The following is a 19,659-nucleotide window of genomic DNA, read 5'->3' as shown; positions in this document are numbered from 1 at the left end:
GGTTTTATTCGTCTTTTCGTTGTCAACGCATAGAAAAAAAATCATCTCAATCAGGATTAAAACGAAAAAGTTATAGCATTTTTAAGAATAGAAAAAATAATGTTGATTAATTTGAGTTCGAGTTTCTGAACTCGAGTTGAAGGGGACACTTGAACTCGAGTTTTAGTCCCAAACTCGAGTTCAAACTTAAAAGAACATGAACTTAAATAAAGTTGGAACTCGAGTTACCTTTTTTTGAGTTTTTTAGGGTCTGTTCTTTTAGAGTGTGACTTTAGTGTAGTTTTTGAGTTGAATTTGAGTTATAACTTGAGTTGAAGTTGTAACTTGAGTTTGTGTTTGGTTGTGTACATTTGAGTTATGGTTTGAGATAAGAATCTTTTTTTGAGTTTGTATTTGAGTGAGTTAAAACTTAAATTTGTATTTAGATAATATTTTAATAAAAACTCAATTTTGATGAAAAATTTTAATAGGGTATATGTGTGGGGTTTTATTAGTCTTTTCGTTATCAACGCATAGAAAAAAATCATCTCAATCAGGATTATAACGAAAAAGTTATAACATTTTTAATAATAGAAAAAATATTATTCATTAATTTGAGTTCGAGTTTCTAAACTCGAGTTGAATGAGACACTTGAACTCGAGTTTTAGTCCCAAACTCGAGTTCAAACTCAAGTTCAAACTTAAAAGAACATGAACTTGAATAAAGTTAGAACTCGAGTTGAATTTTTTAGGCAGCCGAACACACCCTTAGGCAACCAAACACACCCTAAATTATTACAAATTGTTGTGCAGTTGTGTAGGAATGACAAAGTAAGTGGGTGGGATTGTTGAGTGAAAATATTCATTAATGTTGAAATAATATTTAACACACAACATAATTTCACCTACACTAGGATTTAATTAGCATAGGAGTTTATTATTTTTAGTTCGACCCATTCAAGATTATAAGAATAACCTCTTAATTACAATCTCTTAGTACAAGGGAAGACCTTTTGATTCCAGTTAAAACAATAAATTCGATTTTCTGTGAATTTGGGAAATTTGGGTTGATTTAAAATTGCGGCTGAACTCGATGAATTTGGCCGAGTTGCCTACATACCCCATTAGGGGATCAAGCCACTTGTAGTTCGAATTTTGGTTTTGAAAATTTGGATAATTCCTCGGTGTATGACCTTATGAGAAACTTACACACTTTGAAGTTTGATTTAGTTTTGTTTTGACTTTGTCGTTTATGAGGATTTTTTTTTAGGATTGAATTTGGTCTTGAAATTGCACCTAAAATTTTGGTTGCCTACATATCCGAGAGGGAATCAAGTCAATCGTAGTTCAAAAATTTGGTTTTGAAAATTTGGATAATTCCTCGGTGTATGACCTTATGAGAAATTGACGCACTTTGAAATTTGATTTGGTTTTGTATTGATTTTATCTTTTATGATGGGAATTTTAGAATTGAATTTGGTCTTGAAACTGCACCTAAATTTTAAGTTGCCTACGTATCCTTTGCGGAATCAAGTCAACCGTAGTTCTTAAATTTGAATTTTGGATTTTGGGGAATTCCTCGATATATACCATAGGAGGAATTCAAAGATGTTTTAAAATTCGATTTGGAATTTTACTTTAGAATTTGGATTTGAGAGTTGTATTTGGATAATTCTCCGGTATATGACCTTATGAGGAATTAAAAGGATCATTTTTTAATTTGATGTTGATATTTTTTTATTTGAATTTGGGATTTGAACATTATATTTAATCACCATATAGTTTTATGAGACAATAGGCTCATCTTTTGAACTAAAAGACCATAGAGTGGCCCAATTTGTGCACTTTAAATTTTGAAATATTTAATATTCTGAATTTTTTTTAAAATTTATCCTTTATCCTTTATCTCTTTTTAATTATGAATTTCATCATATCTAAATTGATTGATTCGATTATATGATGTATATTCCTATATATATATCTAACGTCAAGCGCCACAGCAAACCACAGCAAGCCATTTACCCTTTTTCCCTGCGTCACAGCAAGCCACAGCAAGCCATTTTCGCATAGCAAGCCACAACAAGTCTAACGTGAACTCTTTGATATATATATACACCATTACACTGCAAAAGTCACAGCAACTTTACACGGCAACATATAAGTGATACATACATATATATATATATATATATATACATATTAATGGTATATATAAATTATATACATATGTGTATATATTCTTTTCTTTGCAGACGTTTGTAGAAAACGCGTGTCAGCGTCTTCTCAGACTCCTCTTTCATATATACTGACACATACATGTATATATATATATGATGTATTCATATATGATTTTTTGTGTCAAATTATATTTCTTCTGACAAAACTTTAATTGCAGAGTCATTCTCCAATTTCAGGTTAAAAAAAAAAAAAAGAAGAGTTTACCTTTTAGTCAAAAGAACAAAAGAGACGTTGTTGAATGTAATTTTTTTTTATTTAACCTTTCTGTCATCTTTTGTTCTAGTTCTTTGGCTGATCTTTTTATTTCTCTTCTTTTTTTTCCCAAGAAATGAAAAGAGGCTCTCATGTAAGTGATCTCTAATTTTTGCTTAAACTGCACTTTATAAGTTCGCCTCAAAATTATAATAATATTTTGAACTATACTATTATAGTCAGATTCATTATACAAAATTCTGAAATTTATAACCTTATAATTTTGTAGAGTTTTAAAATTTGTAACTCTTTTTGTAGAGTTTTAAAATTTACAACTCTATTTGATTTTTCGGAGGTTCTAAATTTTACAACTATGTAATTTTGTAGAGTTCTAAAATTTGTAACTTTATTTGATTTTTTAGAGGTTCTAAATTTTACAACCCCGTAATTTTGTAGAGTTCTAAAATTTACAATTCTATTTAATTTTTCAGATGTTTTAAAACTTACAACCTCATAATTTTGTAGAGTTTTAAAATTTATAACTCTATTTTTTAAAGGTTTTAAAACTTACAACTTCATAATTTTATAAAATTTTAAAATTTATTACTCTATTTTTTTTTTGAGATTTTAAAACTTACAACCTCATAATTTTTTAGCATGAATCTGACTAATGACAGATGAACTTTTTATCTTGAGATATACTTCGGTATAAAAGAAAGTTACGTGACTACACACACTGTATTTTTTTCTTTGTTTCTCTCACTTTCCTTCTGCACACACGCCTGCCAGAAGTCTTTTTTTTCTTTTTGTTTCATCCTGCACACACACACACTGCACGAAGTCTTTTTTTTTCTCCTTCGCCTCCCCAAGCACGTCTGCACCTTCTAATATATATATATATTTATTTATTTCACTTTTCTTCTGCACAAAGTCTCCAGGCCAAAAATTTTTCTTCACGTCCTCTCTTCCTCTGCACTCACTGGCTTCCTTTATATAAGAGAACAAACATCACGTTCTGCGCCACGTTTTATTTCACATTTTTACACCATATTCTATTAAAACGTGCATTTCTTTTTTTTATTTTATTTTAAATCTCCTTTTCTTTTTTTTTAAGCTAACACAAAAATTAATAGGAAATAATAGAAAATATGTCAATATAAAAAGTTTAAGAAAGTATATAGGTTAATTTTTAGTTATAGAAATTAATAGTCCATAATTTTTTAAGTTATGGTTCATAACCAGATAAGTTATGGACAAACTTATCAAGTCATGATTCATAGCCAAACAAGTTATAGACAATTATAGACAATAACTTATCAAGTTATGGTTCATAACCGGACAAGTTATGGACGAAAACAGTAATTTGGCCTATTTATTAACTTATGTAAACTATTGACTTATTAATTTTAATTCATCTCAAGTCTTAGTCTATTTCTCTTTTTCTCCTAAAATTTATTTCGTCCTCTCAATTTTTTTTAAGGCCCATTTGTGATTCATAATTGTTTTTACCGTAAACAGGGATTGTAGGGTAACAACGTAGGATGTACGTAGTAACAAGCTGGATTTTCACTGTTTGAACGGATCGAGATCCTTTGTGCAAAGAATGATGTTTCAATTCTTGTCCACTTAATAATACAAGGCAACATCATTAGTCAAGGTTCACTAAACTGAGGAGTAGAAGCAACTGTCAACACATTTTTTTTTTTTTTTAAAAGAAAAGCAAGTGGTTTGGTCTGTCTTGAAAATTCAGAAGCAGAAAAAACTGCCAGTTCAGTTTAGAAGGCATGCAAGAAAGCAGATGTTTGAAAAGACACTAATCCTTCATCTCGAAGTGCGATCCAATTATTTTTACTTGTAAGGCCTAGCATTAGTACTAGTTTAGCGAGCATTGAGAAATGCTGGCAGAACTAATTCCTTTCCTAAATTTCTTCGAGCTAATTTCTGTTCCAAATTTCTGCTGGCAAATAACGTGACAATTAACAAATCACTTTATAATTGGTAAGACACAAAACACGCATGGAAATCATAGCATATACCAAACTTGACAAATTTTTGCCACTTCACTTGCGGCGTAATTTAGAGAGAAGTCAATCCAGATCTTTCATTATAGATAGTATTTAAAGAGAATTAATGATGAACTTTCTCGTGTAACACCTCAACTCTCTATGGGTCAATCTTGTGGAAACTCCGATATAGTCGGATCTTATACTCATTACTCATACGTACTGTCCTTTCTAGACACCTAACGGTAGGGGTGTAAATCGGCTAGGTAGGGTAGGGTTGAGCCGAAAAATTGGGCCTACCCGATCAGTGCGGGTTGAGAAAATTTTAGGCCGCGACACTATTTTAAGTCTACAAACCCGCAACCTTTCGGGTGACCTCGGGTAGGGTCGGGTTACTCGGGTTGGTGATCTCAAGGACCACATGATCACTTTTTAGTCAATTAATCTATGCTTGTTACAGAAGAAATCATTATCAAACAGAACATGTCTTTCCTTCAAGAGGGGGTCTAAATGCAAGGTGAACAATTAAAACACTCACTTTGAAATCAAATACTTCCAATATAAATAATGTCCTAATTCAATAACTAAGGCATACAAGCATTTTTACACAAACTGTGAATCCAAAACATAAATAAGTTAACAGTTTAAATGCATAAAGTCCATAAACTTATGAAAGTAAGAATTTGAAGTGTTGGACATTGTTTTACCTACTTTGAACATGTTCGGGAGGGTGGGGGTACATCGGGTTCATGTACCCCCCCCCCGCGCCCCTACCCGCGTAGTGCAGGTTAGGCATAATTAAAACTGAAAATTAAATAAAAAATTAGAATCCCGTGATTTTTGAGTAGGGTCGGCTCGGCTCGGCCGGATTCGTCGGGTTCGGGGTGATTTCTTACAGCCCTACCTAACGGCCCTCGCGGATTTCTTCGCGTCCCCCAACACTTAAACCCAAGACTTCTTTTCTTATAAGGTTCTTAAATCAACTGTTGGTACTAGTTGGCCTATACTGCTACGATATAGGTATCTGATCACAATACCGACTGGTAACCGCTGCAATACTGGTAACCACCTAGTCAACTATCTATCGGTAACCATTAGATTATCAACACGTACTACTTAAATATGTTAGATACCACCGTTAGTAGCAGTTGCCAACCGAAAGCCTATACTAAAAAAAAAGCACATAAAATCACAGAAAAGAACACAAGTTCCACATAATCCACCTATCACACATAAATTACAAAAGTCCATAAATAACAAAAACACAAAAACTCGATGGCTATCAGTACAGTGGAGAAGTAGAGGAGAGATAAACGTCGTGTGGAGGAGATATGAGATTGGCGTCACGCGGAGTAAAGACTTAGGCCCCATTCACTTCGCTAATTTGAGTTTAGAATTCGAGTTTTTCTATAGTAAAAAGCTCTCACAAACAATCACATCTAATTTTTTTGCTACAGTAAAAAGCTCTCACATAAAGTCACATCTCAACTCGAATCAGCGAAGTGAACGGGGCCTAAGAGGTCGAAATCGGCGTCATGCGGAGGAAGGAGGCCGAAGTGGCCATCATGTGCCGGTGAGATCTCAGACTTCCTAGCACAGCTAGACGGACACATCATTTATGTTATTTTAAATAATTGGGTATTATTATGGCCTTTTATTTTCTCTATATTAATTGAATGATAATTGTTTATTTTTAAATGTAGTGACATAAATAATACTTTTATTATCTTTAAATGGTATTTCTGGTTTTTTCCCTAAAAAACACAGTAAAGGCTCAAATGGTGGGAAGAGAAAATTGATAAACTTATCCTTAAAATGCATGAATCTAGATTTTTACCTTTTATTCTTGGTTAATGCCCTTTTAATTAATATGATTATTTGATTAAAAAGGATATTAATCGGGTAAAAATTCAATTATTTCAGTAAAAAAAAGTAAAAATTCAGACTGATATGCTATGAGCAATATTTGGGTGCATTTGAAACTCGTTTCAAAATGATTTTATTTTTTGTATGAAAATGGAAATGAAAACCTTTTCAAAGACAGAAATTATTTTTAAAAATGCATTTGGTAGTTTTATCAAAAGATTATTTTCAATATAAAAAAATCCAACTCTCTCCCTACTCGAGAGAAGAGAAAACAAAAATAAAAAATAAAAAATAACTAAAAGTCATTTTTTATTTTTCTCTCATTTTACACTAAATTAAAAAATTATTTTTATTTTTATTTTTTATCTTTAATTATCTCAAACACTATTTTTTTTTTCATTTTTATTTTTTTTCTCAAAAAACGTGAAAAATAAAAGTAAAAATAATTCCAAACACAGCATTTGTCTGGTTTCCCCAACTGGTAATGAGATTTTGGGCTGCATTTGGACCCGGAAACGAGTCCAATTTATTGGTGGAGATGGTGTTTAGGCCCAAGAATGATTCGCTTGTGACCCTGGACATAGTCCGACGGTGAAGTAGTAACCCATCCAAACGCGGCCTTACACCGTCCGTTAGCCACCTTTGGTAGTAGTTCCTTCTTCCCAAACTCACTACTCAACTCAACATTTACCTGCAAAACCCTAACCCCTCTTCTCTCTCAAATTTCACCGAGGAAAAATGTCTACCCTAGAAATCGAAGCTCGAGAGTAAGCTCTATTCCTTTTGATTACAATGTCACTCAATTCCCGATCCTAATATTTTTCTACAGCAAAATATGGCGGTTTATCTAATTTTTTTTTTAGCGAGAAATTCTAATCTGGCGGTTTCGTTTCAGTGTGATCAAGATTGTGCTTCAATTTTGTAAAGAAAATTCGCTGCACCAAACCTTTCAGACGCTCCAGAGCGAGTGCCAGGTATCTTTGAACACTGTGGATAGCGTTGAGACGTTTGTCGCCGACATAAACAGTGGGAGATGGGACGCAATTCTGCCTCAAGTTTCTCAACTTAAACTTCCTAGGAATAAATTGGAAGATTTGTATGAGCAGGTATGTGGATTTACAACACATTCTGATATATTTTGTATTATATATGTATATATAGTAGTTAGTGTTCTACTAAACGAAAGACGCCAAACAAAAAGGGAAATTTTTTTTTTGTTTCGTCTGAAATAAGTTAGAAACGCGTAGGATCCCAATTTGCAAGGTGAATTTTCTAAAATTTTTATTTTATTGCAAAATTTTGTAGATTGTGTTGGAAATGATTGAACTTCGAGAATTGGATACTGCTCGTGCTATCTTAAGACAAACTCAGGTGATGGGTGTGATGAAGCAAGAACAATCGGAGAGATACTTGCGGCTCGAGCATCTCCTGGTCAGAACTTATTTCGATCCGAACGAGGTATAAAGCAAGTTTTCGTGTAATTCTTTATCTTTTGGCTTTTTTACTTCTTCCCTGTGCTGAATCTATTGCTTTATGTATGCTGGTCCTATTTGCAAATGCACCACGCTTCACTTTGAATGTTCATTGGTTGGATTTCGCTTTGTGTAACATTTTGATGCGGTTTCCGTTGTGGTGTTGATTAAATGTGTATCTTTGAACTTTGAAGATGACAGAATATTTCAGCTTTGGCTATTTTTCTTTTTCCATTTCAAATATCTGCCTGTGTGATGTTTACACTTTACTGAGTTCTTTTCTGCTCAAATAGGCTTATCAAGAATCAACAAAAGAGAAACGCCGTGCACAAATTGCTCAAGGTTTGGTCTCATCTCCCTACTTTGGTTGTTGTAGTAAAGTAAATAAAGCACTGGGTTACAATCTCAAAAAAGCGTCAGATGTGATGTCCCTTTTTATAGTGAACTAGACATTTTTTGTTTTTCCTTTTTTAGAAATAATAAATGTAGCTAAGTGAGGAAAGGAAGTAGAAAGCTGATGAGCTGCAGTAGGGGGTAACAGAAAGGGGGGGAAAAGTATTTGATACCTCAATCTTCATAAGGGTGAGAAGCTGGCTTCCCAAAAAAAAAAGTTATCGATAAGTTTTGATGACAGTGGAGTTTTGTAGGAAGAAAACTGCGGGAAAGTGTTAAATTAGTGATTTGAGTGCTTGTTCAGATTGGAAAAGCCCCTTAAAAAGTTGTCGTACTGTTATGGAACTGCCTAATAATAAGTATAATTAAGTTCATGTGAACTCTTTCTTTAATATTTTACTCTCCTCTTGAATGTTTTAACAGGTGCAGGTAAGAGTAATGATTCTTGTTTTTGTTAACACAATTCTCTGTTTCAGCACTTGCAGCAGAAGTTACTGTAGTGCCGCCTTCAAGATTAATGGCTTTAATTGGTCAGGCCCTTAAGTGGCAACAACACCAAGGTAAGATGATGATGAGGAACGAGAATAGCTTATGAGGAAGATGAATTAATGAATATAGAAAGTAGTTTTAATTTTACTTTCCTAATATTTTATTGGGAGTTTTAATAAGACAAAAGTTTTCCAAATCTATTTCAGTAATTTTCCTCTACTGATAGTTGGATAATTTCTGTTATTTGTTAGTCTCCCTTCTCTCTATCTTACACCATAAGCATTTTTACTTCTTATAGTGCCTAGTATAAAATCTTGGTGCATATGCTCTAGAGAAGCTTACATCTTGATGAAGTGGTTAACACTAAGAGTTATTAACCTTTCATTTTCCATCTTCTAGGATTACTTCCTCCAGGCACACAATTCGACTTATTTAGAGGAACAGCTGCTATGAAACAAGATGTCGATGACATGTTTCCATCAACTCTTGCACATACAATAAAGGCAAGTTCTTCATGTATTTGGTTGGACATTGTTGGCTGTTGCATTACTACCAGGGATTCTGAAATTTGTTCTGAAACAAATGAAATATGGAAGATTTTCTTTTAACAGTTGTTGTTCTTGGTATTATTTTGTAAATTTGTGTCCAACAAATAATGTTGTGTGCCAAAGATTTTTACTCCAATAAGCACAAATGTTTTCCCTTGCAGAAGATCCATGATGCTTTTGTTACTTAGGTAATAGATTGAAGTTCATAGAGTAGCAAAAGTGGGGTTTTATTTCTATTTTGTTGCAGTTTAAATGTATCATTGTTGTGAACTAAGATGGTTGTATTGATTACTTGTCTTGTGGTCTCTCGGTACAGTTTGGGACAAAAAGTCATGCAGAGTGTGCGCGTTTCTCACCAGACGGACAGTTTCTTGTGTCCTCTTCTGTTGATGGATTTATTGAGGTATAAGGGACATTGTCGAATGCTTGTTTTGTTGAGAACTACACGAGGATATCTAAGTGTCATCTTATATTTTTTATTTTTTCCTTTCTCGATAACTATCAGGTCTGGGATTATATTAGTGGGAAACTGAAGAAGGATCTACAGTACCAGGCTGATGTAAGCTCTCTCTCTGTTTTTTTCCTCTCTCTCTCTTCCTTTTTGAATTCTGAACTTTTTCTTTTTTTTTTATTTTTTATTTTGGAGGGTATAATGTCTGCTTTTTTAGTTCTTAGTATTGCTTTGGTATTTATGCTAACTAGAACTTACTTTTGTCAAGTAGCAATATATATATATATATACATACTGTTTTTCATTCATAACTCCTTTCTCTAAGTGATAATGTAATATAATTTCTTAAGCAGCATTCTCAACTTAAAATTGACTCTATCAATTTAAAAACATTGTTTATTACCTGATTTGAGATGACTGCTTGCAATTTGTTTTGTTGATCAGTTCTGTATGAAATTCATAATGCATCCATAATGTAAACATAGCGGGTCTCTTTGGTGGCGTTTGTTTCTGACATGTACACGCTTTTGTAGGAAGCTTTCATGATGCATGATGATCCAGTTCTCTGTGTTGATTTTAGTAGAGATTCGGAGATGCTTGCATCTGGATCACAAGATGGGAAGATCAAAGTAAGTTTTAGTAGTGCATTCCGGAATCAGGAAAATCCTTTTTCCCTCTATTGGTCCTTGAAGTTTTAGTACGCGGTTGTTGAATTGATGCTTGTGCTAATTCAATATCAACATTATGGTGTTCTAAGTAAAAGTTTTTGTTGCTTTATAGTATGAGTCTCAGAAAGTTTTAATGCTAGCCATAAAGATAATTAACAAGGCCACTCATGCTTTCTGCTCCCCATACCTTGAAATAGGTGTTCTATATAACATTTTCTTTTTCAAAATAATGTTCTCTCTCTTAATGATAAATTGAATAAAATATTGTTTCTGAAGTTTTGAAGTTTGCAGCTCAATTTATTGATAAACTTTGCATTCAGGTTTGGCGTATAAGGACTGGTCAGTGTTTGCGCCGCCTTGAACGTGCACATTCTCAGGGTGTCACAAGTGTTTCCTTCTTTCGAGATGGAAGCCAATTACTAAGTACATCATTTGACAGCACTGCAAGGTATTGTTATATTTACAGCTTTTTTTTTTTTTTTTTTTTTTTTTTTTTTTTTTTTTTTTTTCATATATTCCTATTTCACCACCTTCATAGTAAACTTTCTTCAGATGTGATATCAGTTTTCTCATTTTCTATTAATCATTATTGGTTTTTGTTTTTTAACTTTACTTTTGGTTTTTCCATCTTTTTTTGTTTTATTTTAGTATTATGCTGCTTATGTGACAGTTTTACAATATTATTCAATGCTATGCCACATGTTCCTTTGAGGTTGCTCTGATCTAGTAATGAAGTAGGTTATGTTGATGCAGGATCCATGGCCTAAAATCTGGGAAGTTGTTAAAAGAATTTCGTGGTCACACATCTTACGTAAACGATGCAATCTTTACAAATGATGGTGCTCGTGTTATTACTGCATCTAGTGATTGCACGGTCAAGGTGAGTTTCTTAAGACATGCTTTATAATTGATGACCTCACATTAGCTAAGGAGATTATGTTCTTTGACTTGCTTTCTTCTTTTTCAAAATCTTTTCCTGTTTTCATTTTTACAGGTCTGGGATGTGAAGACAACGGACTGTCTGCAGACATTTAAGCCACCACCTCCTCTAAGGGTTTTTTTTTTTTTTTGTTTTTTTTGTGGACTAGAGGAATCTATTAATGTTGTCTTGCTTTACAGACACAAACCTATACAACTAACGCATATTTACACAAGCACATACAAATGCACTAGTATTTAATACTCCTTTTTATTCTTCTTGTGCCTAATTTCTTCTTTTCCCTTTTGGCCGTTAGGGAGGTGATGCCTCTGTGAACTCTGTTCATCTTTTCCCAAAGAATACAGATCATATTGTTGTATGCAACAAGACATCGTCTATATACATCATGACACTTCAAGGACAGGTACCTATTCTTAATCTAAGTTAAAGACAAGAACATTTGTTTATGTGTCTTGAATTTCTTTGTATTATTATCATGGCGTAGGTTGTGAAGAGCTTTTCATCGGGTAAAAGAGAGGGTGGAGACTTTGTGGCAGCGTGTGTGTCACCAAAAGGGGAATGGATTTATTGTGTTGGTGAAGACAGGTATTTGGAAAACTAAACATAAAAAAGTTTTACTTGCGTCATATCACCATCAAGGATGCAATAGTTTATGATATCCTTTTTACTGTTCTTTCTGTTTCCCAATGCTCGATTGCACCTACTAATTGTTGCTGCCTTGCATGAATGTCAAACAAATTCTTGCTATTAGTACTTTGTTTTCAATAGTACACGTTCGTGGCGCTACTCTTCTTATAAATCAATTTAGAGAAAGGTACATGGTTTGCCATGGTTTTGTGCAGGCCTATCTAAATAATTAGGTGTTATTGTGACCTTTTGTTTTCTCTTTATTAATTGAATGATAATTGTTTATTTTTTAGTAGAGTGGCATGAATAATATTTGAACGCAGATATTAATTAATCTGCCTTACTTTATTAATCGAATGAAGGTACACTTAAATAGACTAGGGTTTGACCACCGAGTCTATTATCTTCTCCTAGGTTCACGGTAGAAACATTTCTACCAATTAACCTACTTTATTTGAATTTAAACTACAAACTGATAACTCCTAATCTTTATAATCGGAAAATAACAAACTAATTAAAAAGTTATTTGACTTATTCAAAGTTTCTCTAAAAAGATCTTATCTGCTAACACTCCCCCCCAAGCTTGGCTGTAGATATCAATGAGCCTAAGCTTGCCTACAAAGTACTTGAACATTGGTCCAGGAAGTCCTTTGGTGAGTATATCCACAACCTGTTGGCCTGTAGAAATGTACTCAATGCTGATAATTCCCTTCTCTAGTTTTTCAGTAATAAAGTGTCTATCCACCTCCACATGTTTAGTTCTATCATGATGGACTAGATTGTGTGCTATGCTATTGTAGCCTTGTTATCACAGTAGAGCTGCATAGGAAACTCACAACTGATCTTCAACTCTTCTAGCAACCGTTTCAACCAAATTGCTTCACAAATACCATAAGTCATGGCTTTGTATTCAGCTTCAGCACTGCTCCTTGCTACTACGGATTGCTTTTTACTGCGCCAAGTCACCAAATTCCCCCAGAGGCGTGTGCAATATCCGGATGTTGATTTCCTATCTTTGACAGATCCGGCCCAATCTGCATCAGTGAAGATTTTCACCCTTCTGTTTTCTTCTTTTCCAAAAAATAATCCTCTTCTCGGAGTCTTCTTGAGGTATCTCAATATTCGATAAATAGCTTCGAAGTGTCCTTGGCACGGTGAATGCATTTGTTGGCTTACCACGCTAACTGCAAAGGCAATGTTTGGTCATGTATGCGAGAGGTATATTAGTTTTCCCACTGCTGTTGATATCTTTCTCTATCAGCCATCTCTCCATCAATCATTTTTGCCTTGCCTCCTTGTTCAATTGGAGTCTCTATTGGTTTGCCCCCCAGCATACCTGTTTCTTGCAATAGGTCTAGTGTATACTTTCTTTGTGATATGGAGATTCCCCTCTTGCTTCTTGCGACTTGCATTCCCAAGAAATATCTCAGTGTCCCGAGATCTTTAACTTCAAACTCCATAGCGATCAATCTTTTAATTTTCTCCATAGCCATCTACATATACGATTAGATCTATGATTTTTTCATCTAATGAGTGCTTAACAAACAACGTGTGATCAATTTGTCCCTGTGAGTATCCGTGGCTTTTAATCACCTTTGAAAATCTGTCGAACCATGCGCGCGGAGACTGCTTTAGCCCATATAGCGATTTTTTTAGCTTGCACACCATCTTGTCTCTCTTACCCTCTTCAAACCCGGGTGGTAGGCTCATATATACTTTTTCCTCCAATTCACCATTTAAGAAAGCATTCTTCACATCGAGTTGAAACAAGGGCCAATCCAAATTTGCCGCTAGAGATAAGAGGACCCTTATTGTGTTAAACTTTGCAACGGGAGCAAATGTCTCAGTGTAATCGACTCCATAAGTTTGTGTGAAACCGTTTGCAACGAGCCGTGCTTTGTATCTTTCAATCGATCCATCTGGCTTGTATTTGACAGTGAATACCCATTTGCATCCGACCACACTCTTGCCTTGTGGTAGTTCAACCACACTCCATGTGTTATTCTTCTTAAGCGCTTGCATTTCTTCAAGGACTGCATTTTTCCATTCAGGAACAGCTAGAGCTTCTTCTAGTGACTTGGGAATATTGACACTAGACAGCTTTGTGGTGAAGGCACGGAAAAGTGGAGACAAATTATCATACGACACAAATTTGGAAATGGGATGTTGTGTACATGATCTAACACCTTTCCTACGGGCAATTGGTATATCTAGTGTTTCGAAAGTGGCTTCAGAATTACCTAGAGCTGAGGAAGTAGTTCCTAGCACTGGTTCGGATTTTGGGCAGTGCATGGTGTTCATGAGGGGCTTGTTTCCTTGAGAATGTTTTTTTCCGAGAGTAAACACGTAGCACTTGTTCATTTGGCACATTGAGGTCTCTTCCTGTTCCTGTTTCAAGAACCGGTACTTCTTGTGTTTGTTGTGGCATATTTTCAGGTGGTGGTATGATGTCGGAAGGGGTGAGCTCGGATGTGGTGGGTGTAGTTGTAACTGTTTCGGTCTTGGGTAATATGAGGTCACAGACATAGGTGGAGTCTCAGATATAGGTAGGGCAATGGTGTCCCAATCCCACACATGAGCTTCTTGGCCATGATTCTCCCCCCGAAGCGAAGTGGGGGAATAATATGGCATGTCTTCAAAGAATGTGACATCACGGGAGATAAACATTTTCTTTTGCTTAGGGCAGTAACACCGGTACCCTTTTTGGGTTGGAGAATAGCCGAGAAAGATAGTTTTTATGGCTCGAGGGTCAAGTTTGGTTCGGTGTTGAGGATGAATATGGACAAAGGTAGTGCAGCCAAACGTCTTGAGAGGAAGGTATGGTTTTAAGATGTGGATAGGTTTTTGTAAGCTGGGACAATGGGGAATGGAATTTTAAGGTGCGGCTAGGTAGGCGATTTATGAGAAACGCAACAGTTAAAATGGCATCTCCTTCGACCGCAGCTGCCCCTTTTTGTTTGGGGGGAATCCAGTTCCTTGCCAACTATCGACCCCGATCTCTTTTCATTTGTTTTGGGTATTGCCTAGCCTTCGTCAATCACACTAAAGCAGAGAACCCAACTATGGCAAGGCCCCCTTAAGGGTTAGGTTAGTCAATCCGGCCCGGGACGCGTTCGTTGACAAAACCGCCGTAGGAATGGAGACCTTTCAATAGAGCGGAGGCGAACTGATCAACGAGAAAGAGGCCCTACTCACTGCAAATGAATACCCCCCAAGATCGAACTGCACTCATGCCTCTCCCGAATCAAGTAGACCGACCCCCCCACGTAGTGATTCTATTAATCATGTACGTAGGTAGGGCCCTCCATTCTGATTGGTATATCATGAAAAAAAAAGCCATTTGCACCAGGCGCACTGCGCTTTCCCTTGCCCAGATGTTCGCCTTTCTAAGTCAAGTAATGGTGACCCGCCGAAGACTGAAGCCTCGTAATATGTTGACGAAGACCTCCGAACTGAGGGTTCGATCAGTAGAAGGGACGACTTTGCCTCCCCGGAAGAAGAGTAGCCCCACTCTCTAGCCGACTGATCCCATTGATCCCCATAGATATTTGGGGACATTCATTGTAAACATGAGCGCACTAGCCACTTCCAATAAGTGCCTATTTTTCCTTTCCGAGACTCCGTTTTGTTGCAGGGTATCCACACATGAACTTTGATGAATGATCCCTTGTTGTAGCAAGTATCCCCCAAGATAGATTGAAAGTATTCTCTCCCGTTGTCTGTTCTCAAGACACAAACCTTTTTCTGAAACTGGGTTTGGATCATGTTATTGAAATTTTGGAACACTTGGCAGGTTTCTGACTTTTCTCGAAGAAGGTATACCCAAGTTGTTCGTGTGTGATCATCAATAAATGTCACAAACCATTTTTTTCCATTTGTTGTGGTAACTCTGGATGGTCCCCATATATCATTGTGAATTAAAGCAAATGGGCTAGAGGGTATATAAGGTTTAGGAGAAAATGGTACCCGAGTGTGTTTTGCATATTGGCATATGTCACAATTAAAAGAAACAATACTTTTATTCTTGAGTAAGGATGGTAACAAATGTTTCAAATGTTTCAAATATAAAAAATTAAGGTGGCCAAGTCTATGATGCCACAACATTATTTCCCTATTACTAGAAACAGAAACGGATGAAACTCCAGATGCAAATGCTTGTTGACTCTCATTCTCTATGTCCTCAAGGTAGTAAAGCCCCTTATGAACTTTAGCATTGCCAATCGTCCTCCCCGATGATAGGTCCTGAAAATAACATGTAGAGGAGTGAAAAATGGCAACACAGTTATTATCACGAGTGAGTTTACTTATGGACAACAAATTGCATCTTAAGGTAGGAACATGAAGAACCGACTCAAGTGTTAAGTCTTTGGATACTTTGAACCTATTCCAGCAACAGAAGACAAGGATCCATCTGTAATTTTTACTTTAGCAGAACTATGACTAGGGGTATAAGAGAGAAAAGATTCAGAGACACATGTCATGTGGTCGGAGGCACCAGAATCAATGATCCATGGTTCCTTAGAGTGAAGGGTAGACTTTAAGGATGAGTGAAAAGTTACCAATTTGGGCTACAGAACAGGATCTGAAACTTGTAGTTGATGAGGATGAGGCTGGTGACTGGTTGAGGAGGCGATGGAGTTGCTCAATCTGTTCTTTGCTAAACGGAAGCGATTTCTGATTTTCTGTTGCTGCTCCTTTGTCTTGGTTTGACTGAGTTTGAAGCGCTCGTCCTTCATTCTGTCTTCGGGGAACCCAATTTGCAGGTTTACCATGAATTTTCCAGCATGTCACGAGTATGGCCTTATCGGTTACAATGGTCACACCACATTCGTTCTCCTCGCCGCGGGGTTCTAGAATCACTGTTGTTCCTTGCTGGTTGTGAAGTGTTTCTAGTTGCCAGAGCTGAGCCTTCTGTTGATGCTACACCGGATGATTCTTCTTCTGACAACATGACTTTCCAGCGATTTTCTTCTCTACGAACCTCGGCAAAAGCTTCTTCGGTTGTTGGGAATGGAACTCTGCTTAAAACACGGCCCCTGACTTCGTCAAGATCTCGATTCAATCCAGCAAGGAAATCGAATACCCGTTCCTTTTCAAGAATCTGTCTTTGCTTCACGTTGCAAGTTGGCCACACTGAATCTTCTTCAAGGAAAAGGTCCAGTTCCTGCTAACTGTCTTGTAGATATTTCACTGGGTAACCGATTTGGTTCCCTATTTCATCTCCTTCAGTTTCGTGCGAATTTCAAAAACTTGTGAGGCATTGCCGAGATCAGAATATGTTCTTTTTGCAATATCCCATACGTCTTTAGCGGTTGGAAGGAAGAGATATCGGCGGCTGATCATGGGCTCCATGGAGTTGATAAGCCATGCGTGTACAATTGAGTTTTCGGCAAACCACTTTTTGTATGCAGGATCGGTCGGTGCTGGAGCTTTAGCTTTACCAGTGATGTATTCGAATTTTCCCCTGCCACATATCACAATCTTTACTGACTAAGACCATTGAAGGTATTTTTCCATTGAGTTTGTGACCTGTAATCTGGAGTGAGCTATTGTCTCCACCTTGAAACGTCGTGACGAACTGATCGGCGGGAGTTTTGTCGGGGTTTTCTGATTTGGAATCATCTCCACGTGAAGATCCCATCATGGCTGTTTTTGCCATTGAAATATTCAGAGTTCAAGGCTCTGATACCATGAAAGCATATATTAATTAATCTACCTTACTTTATTAATCGAATGAAAGTACACTTAAATAGACTAGGATTTGACCACCGAGTCTATTATCTTCTCCTAGGTTCACGGTAGAAAGATTTCTACCAACTAATCTACTTTATTTGAGTTTAAACTACAAATTGATAACTCCTAATCTATTTAATCGAAAAATTACAAACTAATTAAAAAACTATTTGACTTATTCAAACTCTTTCTAAAAAGATCTTATCTGCTAACAATATTTTTTACCATCTCATTTCACAGTGATTTAATATAAACTATTGATTATACGCAGGAATATATACTGCTTCAGCTACCAGTCTGGTAAACTAGAGCATCTAATGAAGGTATGCTTTCTGTCTGAGGGAGGACTAAGTGGTAAACTAGGGCTTTAGCTTTGTCTGCTTAGTTCATTATATTTGTCATAAAAATAAAGATTCACCGGTCACAAGATCGCCTTTTAGTCTTTGTAATTGCTACATAAATAAACTATTGTGCAAAAATAATTGCTGGTGTTGGTCAAGACTTGGGTGTAGTGTGCATTAGCGCCAATTCAGGATTCTGAAGTGTTTTCTTTTTCTTGTTAAATTATAGGTCCATGATAAGGACGTAATTGGCGTTACTCATCATCCTCATAGAAATCTTGTTGCTACATATAGTGAAGACTGCACCATGAAATTATGGAAGCCTTGAATCTCCTTTATATTGACCGCACTTCAAGTTCAATCTTGTTATGTGATGCAACTATTATCTTCTGATAATAGAGAATTTTTATGTATATGTAGATGTATATTTACAGTTTAATTTAATGCTTTTTGCTAATTGCTATTGACCAAGTGTGATCAAATTTCTTAGTGGGAGAGCTGGGATTGTCCATAGGCGGATTGGTATTTTTCCTTTGATATTTACTTTTTCAAATTAAAATGTAGCTTTGGCTGTATTTTTCTGCTGATTCGAGAACAAGTCCAGATTGTGTAGCATGTTTTAAGTTTGAAGCGCCTCACCTGGGTCGGTCCAAAAGTCTGAACAAGAGTTTCAGGTCATCCTCTTGCCTGGGCAATCGAAGAATTGCCGATTTTGAATATGTTGAAAATAGTTTTTTTGTGTTTCCTGTGTCTTTTCTAAAAGTATGAAATTGAGCCCTTAATATTTAGAGAAGAAAATTACAATTGTTTTGGAATGAAATTAGGTTGATGTCTGCTCGAGATCTTTTACGAATTTTGTTTCAATTTTTAAAGATGTTGAAGTTTGCTGGAGCTTTCTTTACGAATCTGGTTTCAGTCTTCAAAGATTAATTGGAGCCACGGGAGAGAGAGAGAGTGTGTGAAAACGTAAAAGGGGAGGGTTTTTTTTTTCATTTTTAATAAAAAAAAAATACATAATAATTTTTATAGAAGCAAATTCCTGTCTTGCCGTGCAGCACGTGAGGGGTACGTGAGTTAGTCCGTTCATGTTTTTTAACAGTGTTATCGATTGGAGTAACAATACCAAAATTTGTAAGTTTAGGGGGGGTCAATTGGTAAGAATTTTAGTTCAGGAACTAATCCGCCAAACACGTAAAGATTAAGGGGTCAATGCAAAAAAGCCTTCACACAATGATTCTATTTAAGTAATGTTTTCTCGTCAGCTTGTTTTAAAGGAAAATCATTTAGCTCTAAATGAGATGACGTTTGCTTTCCTTTTCAGATAGTTACTAAAACGACATGTCTTTTTTTAGGACGCTAGGAGAAGTGTCTTGTTGTATAAACGACATCTACTTAAAACAATGGCTACCTATTCAATGACATGTCGTTTTGGTTGTCAGAGAAGAACGACGTATTAACTAAATGACATTCCATTTTCAGATCTCGCTTCATGTGAAAAAACTACATGTTGTTCCCTGTGTTCGACGGAAATGGAGGTCGTTTAATTGAAACCACAAATAAAAATAAAATCAAACTATTTCTTTTATAGAACAAAAACAACGTTTTGTTTTGTTTCTTGTTTTTTGTTTTTTGTTTAGAATGAATGTTACCAGAACAAACATTTAGACATTGTTTATTATAAAAAAAAATTAAAAAAGAATCAGGACATGTTAATTCGTT

General features: G+C 35.8%; 1 protein-coding gene across 1 annotated transcript; it reads left to right on the top strand.

The window, feature by feature from the left end:
- The first annotated feature begins 6,799 nt into the window (after nucleotides 1-6,799).
- LOC21397439 (suppressor of mec-8 and unc-52 protein homolog 1) lies at nucleotides 6,800-18,596 on the top strand. The gene is made up of 16 exons (XM_024167985.1): nucleotides 6,800-7,045; nucleotides 7,174-7,384; nucleotides 7,584-7,736; nucleotides 8,044-8,092; nucleotides 8,620-8,703; nucleotides 9,032-9,135; nucleotides 9,497-9,583; nucleotides 9,686-9,739; nucleotides 10,165-10,260; nucleotides 10,620-10,747; nucleotides 11,053-11,179; nucleotides 11,294-11,353; nucleotides 11,535-11,642; nucleotides 11,724-11,824; nucleotides 17,871-17,922; nucleotides 18,170-18,596. Exons 1-16 carry the CDS (start codon nucleotides 7,017-7,019, stop codon nucleotides 18,266-18,268), a joined length of 1,542 nt encoding a protein of 513 aa, XP_024023753.1. The 5' UTR covers nucleotides 6,800-7,016; the 3' UTR covers nucleotides 18,269-18,596.
- Nucleotides 18,597-19,659: the final 1,063 nt, after the last annotated feature.

The sequence above is a fragment of the Morus notabilis genome, unplaced genomic scaffold (genome assembly GCF_000414095.1).
Source record: "Morus notabilis unplaced genomic scaffold, ASM41409v2 Scaffold396, whole genome shotgun sequence".
Taxonomy (NCBI): Eukaryota; Viridiplantae; Streptophyta; class Magnoliopsida; order Rosales; family Moraceae; genus Morus; species Morus notabilis.
Note: the sequence above shows the minus strand (reverse complement) of the source record. Positions and strands in the feature narration are given on the sequence as shown.

Coding starts and splice junctions, on each gene's coding strand:
- LOC21397439 (XM_024167985.1), top strand. CDS start 7,017: ATGTCTACCCTAGAAATCGAAGCTCGAGA. Junction 7,737..8,043: donor CTTATTTCGATCCGAACGAG/GTATAAAGCAAG, acceptor CTGCTCAAATAG/GCTTATCAAGAATCAACAAA. Junction 10,261..10,619: donor CACAAGATGGGAAGATCAAA/GTAAGTTTTAGT, acceptor CTTTGCATTCAG/GTTTGGCGTATAAGGACTGG.